At 45.4% G+C, this 14,380-nt stretch overlaps 1 protein-coding gene across 3 annotated transcripts in view; it reads right to left on the bottom strand.

The window, feature by feature from the left end:
• Positions 1-14,380, bottom strand: part of FAM171A1 (family with sequence similarity 171 member A1) — a 131,230-nt gene that overhangs the window by 42,987 nt on the left and 73,863 nt on the right. For all 3 annotated transcript variants that reach the window (XM_025445603.3, XM_025445604.3, XM_049100437.1), the window contains exon 3: positions 5,682-5,774. In XM_025445603.3, the coding sequence (XP_025301388.1) occupies positions 5,682-5,774 (93 nt within the window). The remainder of the gene's footprint in view (positions 1-5,681; positions 5,775-14,380) is intronic.

Below are 14,380 nucleotides of genomic sequence, written 5' to 3'. Positions count from 1 at the left end.
GAGGATGTGGCCTCAGCTGGCCTTGAAGTCCAAGGAGGGTGTGAAGACAGATTGGAAGGGACACCCCAGATGGAAAACAGAAAAGGAAATTCAATTAGGCTAGAACACAATACCTGGAAGAGAAGAATCCATAGAAGGGAGGCTAAGGCTAGACCACAAGGCTGGTATGTGCTCTGCAAGGAGACCAGATTTTATTCTAGGGCAAGGTAGGGTGGGAGGCACTGGAGGAGTGAAAGAACTGGAGCTCTCCTCCCAGGAGATGCCTCTGGCAGTTTAGTGTAAGGTGTACTGGAAAGGAGACACACGAGGTGGGAAGTCTGGTTAATCTTAGGCCCAGCCCCAATCCTAAGTCAAAGGCTAGATAGAAGTACACCAGTTGGGTGGCTAGTGCATGGTCCAAGTAGAGATTGACCAGGGCCTAGATCAGGGCGCAGGCTGTGGCAAGGCAAGTGGCTGATACATGAGCAGCAGAAACAATGCAGGTGTGTGCAAGCACAGGAGCATCACGTGAAATCATTCAGGGTATAAGGCCCACTGTAATAGTATTTGCCTTATGGGGTCTAAGAAGGTAAGATGGAGGTCACACACAGCTGGTACATGGGAAGAAGGTGACTGCATACAAAAGGCATATGACAGGAATTGGAGATCTTTTGAGAAGCCCCTCAGCATTTGGGGTTTTATTCCAAGTACAACAGGAAAACCACTGAAGAGTGGAAGCAAGGGGTCTTGATCGCTTTAACTGTGTGAAGACTAGATTATGGGTTGGTGAGGGTAGGAATGAGATGGCCAATTAAAAACCTACTGTAGCTCTCCAGGGGGAAAATGGTGCCTTGGATTCATATGGCGGTAACACAGATGGGCAGAAGCAGCTCAGCCAGGAAACCAGCTAGCTGTGAGGACAGATGAGTCAGGGATATTCCGAGGGTTTGGCCTGACCACTTAGGTATGTTCGAACCATCTACTGAGATGGAAAGTAAAACAGCCAGAGTTCCGGGTGCACACGTCAAGTCTGAGATGCCTAGTGGACAGCCAGGTGGAGGTGTCAAATAAGCAGCCAGCTCTGGGCCTCCATTACAGGGAGTCTGGGCTGGAGGTGAGACACTGAGAGTTTGTTATGTCTAGGGACCATTAAAGTATGGGCGCATGAGATCTTCCAGGGAGAGTACTGGAAAGGAGAATGTAGGCCCAGGATGGTCACTGGAGCATCCACAGAAGTGACTAAGAGGAGAAAGAAAATCAAGGCATGATGTTATGGAAGCGAAGAGAGAAAAGTCTCAAGAAAGAGTGACCAGTCATCTCTGTGGGATGCTGTGGGGACATCCAGGGAGATGCAGAGAGAAATGTCCTTGGGTTTGGCCACACAGGGCTTGTAAGAGACTCTGACAAAGCAATTGGTATGAAGTGATGAGGCAGGGCAGTGGTTAGCAGTGTGGTGAACAGGGAAAGATGGATATGCCAAGACACAGGGCAGTGGCTAATGCCAGGCATGGTTGTGGGAGCATTGTACAGAGGCGCACAACTTTAATATTTGTCCACTACAGAGTGGGAGAAAATGGTGGGGCGGGAGCGAGAAGGAACACTTATGGAATCCCTGCAGAAGAGACGAGACAGGATGCAGAGCCCAAACAGAAGGACCGATATGAACTTGAACAAGGACACTCCTTCCAGCGCAGGAGGGAGCAGTGGGCAGCTCTGTGGGTTTGCTGGTGGGCAGGCAAGTGATTTCAGTTTCTCGGTGAAGTCATGAGCTGAGAGTGCAGATGTGAATGTGAGTGTGCACAGAGGAAGCCAGGAGACAGAGAAGAGGGTGTGACAGTCATCACGGAGATTCAGGAAACAAATGACTGGGAAGTGAGTGGCCCCTGTCTTGCAGGACTGATGCCCATTTGAGGCCTGTGGGCATCAGTGTGCAACCAGTGGGGGCAACCAGTGTGCAACCAGATGAACCAGATGTGCAACCAGTGGGGGCAACTATGAGGGCAACTATGAGGTTCTGTCCAGTCATGTGTGGCTGTGCTGGGGTGGCCATAAGCGGCCCAGGTCAACAAGGGTCGGAAGTTATATAGTCAGGCCAAGATGGCAGAGGGAGAGGGGAGCAACACTGCTGGCATGTAGACTGGGGAGGGAGGCAATCCTGTGGGTGAGGACACAGTGCGTTAAGGCACTGGAGCCCTCAGTGGTGTGTGAGCTGCTGCTGCAGGGTAGAGGGGGAATGTGGTGGCTGAGCTCAGAGGTGGGGCATGTGCTGGAATAATGAGGCCTAAGGCATGACTGTAGATGTGTGTGACTGAGGTGGGGTGGAGAAGCACCCCAGGAGTGGAACAGCAGCTAGGGTATCGGGTGGGCATCATCCATCATCCACATGGATGTGGTGACCAAGCTGGGGTAGAGGGAAACACCCCGGGAATGAAACAGCAGCTGGGGTACCATGTGCATGTCATCTATATGGATGTGGATGACCAAGGTTGGGAGGATGGGAAGCACCCAGGAATGGAACAGGACCTGGCGTAGCAGGTGGGCATCACCCACACGGACATGGGTGATTGAGGTGGGGTGGAGGGGAAGCACCCTGGGTGGAATAGCAGCTCGGATACCAGGTGGGCATCATCCATATGTATGCTAACGTTCCCAGGAAACAATTATAAGAGCATCATGAACCTGAGAACTAGGAGCTAATGTCACCGTCCAGGAGGAAAGTTGACCAAGACACTGGTGGCGAGGGGTCTAGCCAGCCTCCAAGGAGCTGCGGTGATGGAAGGAGGAAAGAGGTAAGTAATGTAAGCTCAGCACCCACCTGAGAAGGCTGCAGGGAAGGCTGTGAACTCAGGGACATTTCAGACCAGGAAGGGGAGTGGTACTCCAAGAAGGGCTGCAAATATGCTGCAGCCATATTTGTGCCGAGGACACAGGGTGAGGGCTGGGGAAGGTGGGGTGGGGTGGGCTCTATGAGCCAATGTCCTTTTCTGGTCTGTATCCTCCAGCCTGGCTCCTCTCCATTTATAAAGGCCCACTGGCCGGTCCACACTGCCAGAAGCCCAGCTGCCTGGCTACTTGAGAACTTTCTACCAGACGGTATGCCAGTGGACCAACATCTCAGGGAAAGAATGGGCAGTTCAGAGAAAGCATAAGAAAACTAGAACAAAGAATGAGAACAGCTGGTAAGAGAGGAGATGAAGACCTACTCTGGGAAAAGGGTGGGGGATGGGCCACTTAAGAGGAAGTGCAGGTGATGAAAATTATGGTGCCTGGTGCCCTAAGAACACTGTGTAACATATGGTAGGTGGTCAGGTTTTAATTTTTATTTATTTTTTTAGGGTTAATTTTATTTATTTATTTGAGAGAGAGAGAGAGAGAGAGTGTGCAGGAGCATGAGCAGGGGGAGAGGCCGAGGGAGAGGGAGAAGCAAGCTCCCTACTGAGCAGGGAGCCCAATGAGAGACTGGATCCCAGGACCCCGAGATCATGACCTGAGCCGAAGGCAGATGTCTAACCGACTGAGCCACCCAGGCGCCCCATGGTCAGTTTTTTAAATTAAAAAATCAAAGCATTCAAGGCTACAAAAGAACACAATGGGTCTAAAGGCCTATCTACAAAGAAAATCCACAGCTTCTGTGACGTGTTGGTCGCACTCCCTGTTCAACTGCTTTGTGCCAGGCTCCTGCCACGTGGGCACACGGCACAGCAACGACAGCCCGGATCAGAATCAGCAGAGTCCCAACCAGGCTGGGTCTCAGTAGCTGGAAGGCTGCATGTGCTCCTATTCTCAGGAAATGCAAAGTAGGTGTCAAACTCCAAAGCTCAAGGAGTCTGGTCCAGGGGATTCCTAGTTTCCATTTGGTATTTGAAGAGCCGCACTCAGCTCTAAATTATACTCTGACGATCCTAACCTGTGCCATGATGTAACGGGTGAGCACAGCCTTGTTCATTACAACCATTCGACTCTTGCTATCATTTTCCACTGGGCTAAATTCTGATATAGACCCACATTCCTATAACAATCATTTTGGTCTTCATCAGGATTTAGTCCAGTCGAAATGAGAGCAAGGTGCTAAGGATGCTCCCATTTGTGACAACTTGGCTGAACCTGGAGGATATTACGCTAAGTGAAATAAGCCAGACAAAGACAAATACTGCATGATCTCACTTATACGTGGAATCTAAAGCAAAACAAAACAAAATGAATTCACAGTAAGAGAACCCACTGGTGGTTGGTTGCCAGAGGTGGGGGGTGGAGGACATGGGTGAATGGCCTCAAAAGGCACAAAATTCCAGTTACTAAGTCCTGGGGATGGAATGTACAACCTGGTGACTACAGTTAATACTATATCGTATATTTGAAAGTTGCTAGGTGGGCAGCCCTGGTGGTCCAGCGGTTTAGCGCCGCCTTCAGTCTAGGGCCTGATCCTGGAGACCAGGGATCAAGTCCCATGTCGGGCTTCCTGCTTGGAATCTGCTTCTCTCTCTGCCTGTGTCTCTGCCTCTCTCTCTCTCTGTCTCTTGTGAATAAATAACATAAATAAATAAATAAATAAATAAATAAATAAAATCTTTGAAAGCTGCTAGGAGAGTAGGTCTTAAAAGTTCTCATCACAAGAAGAAAAATTTGTAGCTACGTGGAGTGATGGATGTTAACAAGCCTTACTGTGGTGATCATTTTGCAATATACACATATCAAATCATATGTTGCATGCCTCAAAGGAATATCATGTTTTATGTTTTAATTAGAGTGAGTGTACGTTCACCTCTGCGTGTTCCCCATGGCCGCTCAATAAAAAAGGAATGAATGAGTTCACCGCATTTGCAAATGGCGTGTGAATGTGGTTAGGTAGAGAATGATTTGTATCAAATGGTATTAAAATGAAGTAAATAAAAAATTAATCTGAAGGAACATTTAAAGGCAGGAAACATCACTCTCTGGCCCATGATTTAGATGAAAGAAACTCATCTCGGCACAAATACATTTGACATAAGTGTTATTCTCAATTTAACCCCACTACTACCTCAGGGAAATCCCGAAGCTTTCTGTACTAGTGTCTCTGCAAGAGAAGCTAGAAGGTGCGAGGTCACATTTACACACCTCACTGCATGTCAGATGGGTTAAGAAAATGAGGGAAAAGAGAGAGAAAAAGACCACACTTGAAAGCTTGTGAACTTTCTTTTTTTTTTTTTTTAAGGGGGGATTTTGTTTTATTGTGTTAAAAAACATAAACCATTAAATTTATCACCTTAATCATTTTTAAATGTACAGTACAGTCGTATTACATACATTATATTGTGCAACAAATCTCTAGAGCCTGTTTGTTGTGCAAAAAACCGGCACTCTACCCCCTTGAATACTTATGAGCCTTTGCTCACAAGGCTCCGGTCGGGTCCTGGGCTTGGAACCTACAAGGTGAATATTCTCAACTCTGGAGAAGAGAGAGATGCATTATGGACAGAGTGGCGGGGTCCCTTCTATTCTCTCACACAGTTAAAGGCTGGCCCTAAACAAACAAGATCGCAGCCAGCAGATAATTTAATAAAAAATCAGGTGCGTTTGTGCACTCACATGGATGGCACATACTGTGTCCAGCTCTGGATAAATTCATTGCCATCACCATCTGACAAGAAGCTGTCTCTCATGAGATCTTAGTAGTTGGCCCAAAAGTTATTGTCACTTCTCTTTTTCAATATGCAACATACCTTGGAATCCTGAGACTATTTGGACAACATCTTCATAAACCATTAGAGTAGCAGATCGTTCTGGAAGCAGGCCCAGGCTCAGTGAAGAAAATACTGCAAAAACAAAAACAGACATAAGGGAATTCTGACATTTAAATCAAGACATCCACTCTAATTTTGGGGGTACTCTGACTTCTTTGTATTGTCTGATTTCAAGTCAATCCACAATATTGATTTTTAGTACTGTGATATGATGAGATATATATTATCTGGTGTCCGGCCCTGGTTCCTGACACAGAGCTCCTAAATCCCTTATTATTTCCTGGGTGGTAGGAGGATCTTTTGCTCTAATGAGGTGATGCTGGGTGGGCTCCTGGATGGGGGTGGGGGGCTCGTCACCAGAAAGCTGTAACTAGAAGCTTGGAACTTTCAGCCTCACCCTTCCACCTCCAGGGAGGCAAGAGAGGGTTTGAGATTAAACTCATAATCTATTATGCCTACATGATGAAACCTGCATGAAAATTCCAAAAGTATAGGGTTTGCGGAGTCTTCCAGATTGGTGAGTGCATCTATGTGCCAGGAGGGTGGCATAACCTCAACTCCATAGAGACAGAAGCTGCCACATTCAGGACTCTTCCAGACTCATCTGTGTACCTCTTTATCTGGCTGTTCATCTGTATCCTTTACCATATCCCTTATAATAAGTTGGCAAATGTAAATGAATGTTTCCCTGAGTTCTGTGAGCCATGATAGCAAATATCGAACGTGAGAAGGAATTACGAGCACTCCTGACTTATAGCCAGTTGCCAGAAGCCCAGGGGACATGCTGGAAGATGTGTGTGAAGTAGGGGGTCGGTCTTGTGGGACTGAGCCCTTAGCCTGTGGCATTTGCACTAACTCTGGGTAATGTTAGACTTGAACTGAACTGTAGGACACCCAGGTGGTATCCAGAGAGTTGGAGAATTGGTCGGTTTGAGAAAGAACTCCATTCATTTGGTGTCAGAAGTGTTGTGAGTGGAGAGAAAGTTAACATATTTTTTCATTTAAGTCTGAATAGCAAGACTTTCAAAATGCCACAAGAGTACTGCAATCTCTCATATAACAACTGCTTCCGCTACAATAGTCAATGAGTTTTTATTTTCTAGAACTTCTTAGTAAAGTATGCGAGTCTCTTCACATTAGGAATCTATTACACTACACATTATACGAATGTAAAATATATAAAGTTAGATGTTAACATTAAAAAAAGACTTTAAAAATATGTGCTTAGGTTAACATATGCCACCTGATAGAAGAACATGCCCCCGTATTCTGGAAACTTATATGATAACAGCACTCGTGCTATTTTTAAAATTCTTCTTAAGTATCTAGACTTCCAACTAAAAAATTCAAAAAGCCTACATGTTTCTGGATGGAATATGAATCTAAGAGAAAACAAATGGAAAAATAATACTCACTAAGGTCACTGAACCCTTAGTAACATGTCAGACATTATTCTAAGTAATACATAAATAAATTTTGGTAATTTATTTAAAGCTCACAACTCTATGGGGTGCCTGGGTAGTGCAGTTGGTTAAGTCTCCAACTCCTGGTTTTGGATCAGGTCATGATTTCAGGGTCATGCAATTGAGCCCCCACTTGGGCTCCATGCTCAGCATGGAGTCTGCTTGAGAGTCTCTCTCCCTCTCCCTCTCCGTCCCTCCCCTGGCTTGCGCATGTGCCTACACACACACACTGTCTGTCTCTCTCAAATAAGTGAATCTTAAAAAAAAAAAAAAACAACCCAGCTCTATGAAATCGATATTATTAACTTGTCTATTTGACAGGTGAGGAAACAGGCTTATAGATAAGGAATTAACTTTTCTAAGATGCCACAGCTGGTAAATACTGGAGTCCGGACTTAGCTCTGGAGTCTGTCTTCAACTGCTATGCTGCCCAGATTCAAGTTCAGAGATGCCCTGCACTTTATCCAGTTCAAGTTTAAAGATGAGGAAAGCAAGGTCTAGAGAAGTATAAAGTGACTTTCTGGGAAAATATCAGGGACCAGAAATATCAACCACTAAGAATATCCATTACTTAGCACTACTGGCTCTTAATAGTGCCAGGAGGGGACCAGTGAGTTGGCCTTGGACATGACCTCTCTTTTCATATCCCCTCCACAGTCAAATTATTGAGCTGCCATTATACAAGGCCCAGTGCTTGATGCATGGGACAGATTAATGCTAGACGCAATCTGTGACTGCGAGGTTCTCCATTTGAAGGGGTCTAGGGCACACAATAAGTGAAAGGTGGTCATTGCCATGAGGAACCCAAGAATGTACCTTGGTGCTACAGAAATAATCTGGTGGTTCCTCAAAATATCACACACAGAGTTACCATATGGTCCAGCAATTCCACTTCTAGGGATAGACCCAAGAGAAGTGAGAATGTAAGTTCACACAATAACTTACATGTCAATATCCATGGCAGCATGAATCATATTAGCCAAAAAGTGTAAACAACCCAATATCTACCAACCAATGAGCAGATAAACAAAATGGGGTCCATCGATAAAATGAACATCATTCATCCATAAAAAGGAAAAACATACTGATTTAAGCTATAACATGGTTGGACCGTGAAAATGCTATTCGAGGCGAACAATGCCAGACACAAAAGGTTACATATTATAGAATTCCATTTATCTGCAATGTTCAGAATGGGCCAACCACAGAGACAGAAAGGAGATCAGTGGTTGCCAGGGCCTGGGGGCAGTGGGCAACAGTGGGTCATTGCTAATGGGTATGGGTTTTTTTTTGGGGGGGGTACAGAAAATACTCTGAGATTAGTCAGTGGTGATGGTTGTATAATCTTGTGAAATGCACACTTTAAAATGGTGAATTTGATGGTACATGAATTATCATCTAAAATACAAAAACAAAACAAAAGAAGAAATCAGAAAAAAAAGAATTCATCTTGACGGTTGAAAGTTGGGAGAAAAGCCCATATCAGGTTGGGGGAGGGAGGATTGGGGAATGCGTGTGAACCAGGAGCCCTAACTTGGAAAAATCCTTCATAACCACTTTAAAGGTACATTTAGCCTTCCTTAGCAATGACCCCTTCACCCAATGGTACTGGGTACCTAATGGCCCAGAAGAAAGGGTCATTGTAGTGATGCTGCCTGTCTGGACACCCTGCCCCATCAGAGAGCTCACACACATCCTGAGTGGCACTTCCGGGGCCTTGAGAAGCCCTGTGCTGACTGGCGTGGGGACTCTGAGCTCTGAAGCCACCTGTGATCAGTCTCTCGAGATGTGTGTGACCATCACAGGGTGTTCTGTAAGCATTTCTAACCTAAAACATTTGGTACTTCTATAAATAAGGTGTCTGCTCTAGGAAACTGTCTCAAACCTTATTTCCAGGAGAGAAGAGTGACTTCTTTTAATGATTGAGTTGTGTGGCAGCAGAGGCAGCCCTGGCTCTTCCTGGAGCAGGAGGGAAGGGACTGCCCACCTCAAATGGGACAGGATGCCTCAAGATCAGATGCTGATCATAGAGCTGATGCTGACTGATGTCTGGAGGTTCCTGTCATACCACGCAGATAGGCAGATGTTTGTGTTTTGGTAAGCAGAGAGAAAGGAATGTCTAACTCTACCTGGGAGAGTCAGGAAGCAGAAAACAGGCTGAAGACGTAAGACGAGCTCGAGAGCATGGGTAAAGGAATAACAGTGCGGACAAAATGTCAGATACATAAAGAGAATAAGAAATTGTCCAGGCGTCTAGACCGTAAGATATGTAAGGGAGAAGTGGCTAGGGGATAAGTGTCTAGTTCATCCTCAGGACACTGAAGCCCTTTAGGCAGACATGTAGTGTGTGTGTGTGTGTTTATAAAATATATATAATACTTATATATTTTATATACATATAAAATATATAATAAACTTATATTTTTAATATATAATATACAATGTACTTATATATTTTATATATAATATATATTTTTTTAAGATTATTTATTTGAGGAAGAGAGAGTAGAACAAAAGCAGAGGGAGAGCCCCCAACCCCCAATGTGGGGCTTGATCCCACGCCCCTGAGATCATGACCTGAGCTGAAGGCAGATGCTTAACCGACTGAGCCATATATAATACATGTTGTGTGTCTGCCTATATATACATATATATATATATGTTATATATGTATTTTAAGACAGGATTGCTGACTTGATATAGGTGGTTGAAGGGGCAGATGGATCAGGTCTGAAGCTCCTGCAACAGGCCTGGTAGAGAGACAACTATAGAGATGGGGATAATGAAGATGTTGACTTACAGTCTTTTGTGGATGGATGGCATTTTGTATAACTGAGTTTGTTTTACCTGTTCGCCAAGTGTAAGGGGTACTTTCCCTAAGGGTGCTAGAATTCCCCCTCTCCAATCTACATCTCCTTCCTTGAAAGGGTAAAACCAACACACTCTCCAGGAATGACTGTCAAGGATTTGAAATCCATTCCAAAGTCTCTGAAGAATGCACATGCAAATGAAACCATGTGTGCACGCGTAGTGAAGAAAGCATTTTCTAGTTTTGAATTTTTGCCACGTTTTAGGAGAGCCTCCCAACTTTTCTCTACTCCTTGCCCACTTGTCAGCAGTACCAACAGTATTATCCTGACTTCCAAAGGCATGCATGGAAATAAGCGTTTACTCTGCCTTTTGCAATAGACAAGACCAAGGTTTGGTCAACCTGTTCTGTCAGATTCTAGTTAAGAGTATCTTTATGATGGGGGCACCTGGGTGGCTTAGTCGGCTAAGTGTCTGCCTTCAGCTCAGGTCATGATCCCGGGGTTCTCGGATTGAGCCCCACATTGGGCTCCCTGCTCAGTGGGCAGTCGGCTTCCCCCTCTCCCTCTGCTGCTCCCCCTGCTTGTGCTCTCTCTCTCCATCAAATAGATAAATGAAATCTTAAAAAAAAAAAAAAGAGTATATTATGCTAACAAGGCAAGCAAAGAAAAATAATCAAAGACACAGGTGGATCCTTGAAAATTATTCAGTCTAATTGATTTAGTTTTAGAAATGAGAAACGTTGGTTCTGAAAGCCGTGTGGGCCCCCATGTGTGAAGAGTAGCCAGGGGCCGGTGGGGTGAGAACCCAGGTGTCTTCATGCCTCATCCCAGACCCTTCCAATTAAACCACATCCTTCCCATTTTCTGACTCATTTAAGAAAATGGATGTTATGGAAATGGTTGCTTTTTCTCAAATGATCATGTCAAAGTCAAAACAAGTGTAATTACAGTACACTGAATCCTCATGATTCGTGGATTCAGGGTTCGCAAATGTGCCTGCTCGCTAAAATTCATTTCTGACACCACAGTCAATCCTCATGATGCTTTATGTGTCAAGTACTGAGTGGTCAAGACTCTAAGTCTTGGACACAAACGTTCCCAGCTGAGGTCAACCAAGGGGACGCTCAGCCTTCTCCTTTCAGCTTGCAAACTCAAAGTGTCCTCTGGCAATCTATTTAGTGCCAAGTTTTTCACATTCTTGTGCTTCCTTTGGTGATTTCACTGTTTAAAATGACTCCGAGGCACAGTGCTTCCTGTTCCTAACTGCAGGAAGGCGGGGAGGTGCTTCTGGGAAAGACACATATTAGATAAGCTTTGTTGAAGCATGAGTTATGGAGCTGTTGGCTGTGAGTTCCATGTTTATGAAGCAACATTATAGATTAAATCATGTGTCTTTTTTTTTTAAGTTTATTAATTTATTTGAGAGAGGGTGCATAAGCAGGGGGTGAGGGGCAGAGGGAGAAGGAAAAGCAGACTCCTCTGTCGGCAGGGAGCCTGACCCAGGGCTGGATCCCAGGACCCCGAGATCATGACCTGAGCCAAAGGCAGATACTTCACCAACTGAGCCACCCAGGTGCTCCTAAGTCGTATGTCTTTAAACACCCTAAAATATAATTCAAAACATACCTAAACATACATAATCCAAGGTGATGTACTGCTTGGCTGATGAAAATGTTATGAGAGGAGGATCGTAGGATCCTAATCCTGAATTTCCCTATAAGCCATGGCTCAGTATTGACTACCCCAGGATCCAAGGTGACTTTATAGAATATACTACTGTTTCTTGGTGCAGGTGTTCTCCAAGCAAAGGTGGAGTTGTGGTGTCTGGATAACATTTAAACTTCGCTGGGTTGGGGGATCCCTGGGTGGCTCAGCAGTTTAGCACCTGCCTTTGGTCCAGGGCGTGATCCTGGAGTCCTGGGATCGAGTCCCTGCATGGAGCCTGCTTCTCCCTCTGCCTGTGTCTCTGACTCTGTGTGTGTGTGTGTGTATGTGTGTCTCTCATGAATAAATAAATAAAATCTTGAAAAAAAAAAAAAAACTTCCCTGGGTTGTTTCCAGTAATTTTTTTCATGTGAAAAATGGAGACAATCAGACAATTTTCTTCATATATAAGCTAATGAAGATCACCTCCCTATTTTGTGGGACCTCTCAGGGTTCTGTCCCTGGTCTTCCCCCGACACTGTGGTGAGTTCATGGTTTTGACTCTTTATCTCAACAATGCTAATGACGCCCAAATTACACTATCTCCAAACCCCTTGAGCCCTCAAATCATTTCAAACTACAGGCTGAACACACTTGTGTCCGAGAGGCAGTTCAAAAGCAATATTCCCTCCACTAAACTTATCATCAGCTCTGACTCCCAACACTCATTCCTGCCCTCCCATCTCCACTAGCACCTGTATGCATCTCTGCCTGAGCCCAGCCTGGGGAGAGGATGCATAGGGCAATGGGGAAGAAGGAGGCTTCTTTTAACCCACTGTATCAACTCAGTCAACTTTAGGGAACCATGGAGTGGTGGGTCTCCCAACCCCATTGTCCACCTGTTCTATCCACTTTATCATCAGCTAGAAATCCAAGATTCAATTTACATATCTTCTGTTTTATCCTTTCCCGTAAGTCTCCCCTGTTCCCAGAGATATTCTGCATTTGTCTGCTAAATATTTCTCAGGTTTATCCTTTTTAACAAATATTTCTCAGGTTATCCCCTATATCAAATCCACTTTCCAAGGCTCACAAAGCAGTGGTCTCCAACTTCAGTGAGTGCTTTTATCCAGAAGTGGAGTTGGGGGGTGGGGAGTTACTTATTCAATCGCAGACTTCTGGTTCAGTGTCTCCAGACTGAATGGATGAGCCCTGGAATCTGTGTTTTTTATAAGCACCTTCTTTTTTTTTTTTTTTAAGATTTATGTATTTATTTGAGAGAGAAAGAACATGCATATACAAAGGGGTGGGAGGAGCAGAGAGTAGGGACAGAGAGAGAAACTTCAGCAGACTCCACAGTCAGCATGGGGCCTAATGCAGGGCTCTATCCCATGACCCTGAGATCATGACCTGGGCTGAAATCAAGATTTGGATGCTTAACCAACTGTGCCACCCAGGTGCCTCCAACAAGCACCTTCTAATGCTAATATCTATTCATCCTCCAGGCTTAGCTCCCCTCCTACCGCCTCCAGGAAGCATTTATTCCCTCACCTAGGCTGAACTTTCCTCCTCCAGCATCCCCTACGCATATATAGGCATGAACATACCCATTAGATGGAAGTGGCTTTGGTGGTGGCTGACTATGTAACTCCCAAACTAAGTATCAAACTCCCGAGGAGCAAGTTCTGTGTCTCTAGATATGTCTTCCCAGTGGCCAGGGCAGTGCCTGGCACATAGTAGGTACTTAATAAATATAAAGAGAATTTTGTGCATGAGGGTAGATGCCAGGGCTTTAGGAGGCAGATATATCCACATTTGGCTCCCACGTTCCCCAGAGGCAACGAGGACCCTGGTGGAGTGTGTCCAGTGGTGCAGTGGCACAGAGATGAACAGTGACATTGGTATTTTGCCAGCTACTGAGCCCCTACTGTGTTTTAGGCACTGTAAGGGTGTTTATGAATGTTAACTGCTTTTTAATCAGAACAACCCTACCAGGTGGTATTAGGTCCACTTTGCAGAGATTGGCAAGGAAGCTAGTGGGGCTCAAGCTCAGATTGAGCACCAGAATCAGGTCAGCCAGTTTCAAACGCTACCCTGGCAACATCTCCCTGCAGCCCTCAGTCCATCCTCATCCTTCATCTCATCTTGATGCCAACAGATAATGTGGTCCAGGTGCTAACGGGAGCCTGAGGTGAGGGAACAGAAGGCAGGTCATGTCCAACTCCCCACCTACCCCATCCCAAGCTGAATCTGTGTCAGGCACCATCCTGACCCCTGTGGGAGACCACCGTTACCAAGTGGTGAATGGTGACATAATACTGTGATTTATAAGAAGAAATATGTATCCAGTCTTGGTCTGGTTTCTGGACCAGAGTTCCTAAACCCATGGAATTTCCTAAGTGGTAAGAGCCATAAAGGTGATGTGTTATTCGTAACATGTCTCTTCCAGTGCAGGGTTAGCTAATGAGGTGACTTTTAGAAAGCCTCTAGAACCTAAGGATGGGGGCTGGTTGTCAGAAGAACCAACCAAGTTGGAACTTTCAGCCCCAGCCCCTTGACCATGGGAGGGAAGAGGGGCTGGAGGTGTAGTCGATCACCAATGGCCAATGAATTCATCAGTCCTAATGATGTAATGACCCCTCTATACAAACCCAACAGGATGGAGGTTAGAGGGCCTCTGGGCAGGTGTACAGGTGTACACAGGGAGGTGCCAGGAGGGTGGTATGCCCAGAGGAGGCATGGAAGCTCTGCACACCGTCCT

This window comes from Canis lupus, chromosome 2, assembly GCF_003254725.2.
Source record: "Canis lupus dingo isolate Sandy chromosome 2, ASM325472v2, whole genome shotgun sequence".
Lineage (NCBI taxonomy): Eukaryota > Metazoa > Chordata > Mammalia > Carnivora > Canidae > Canis > Canis lupus.
The sequence above is the reverse complement of the archived record's forward strand: the minus strand, read 5'-3'. Positions and strand labels throughout refer to the sequence as shown.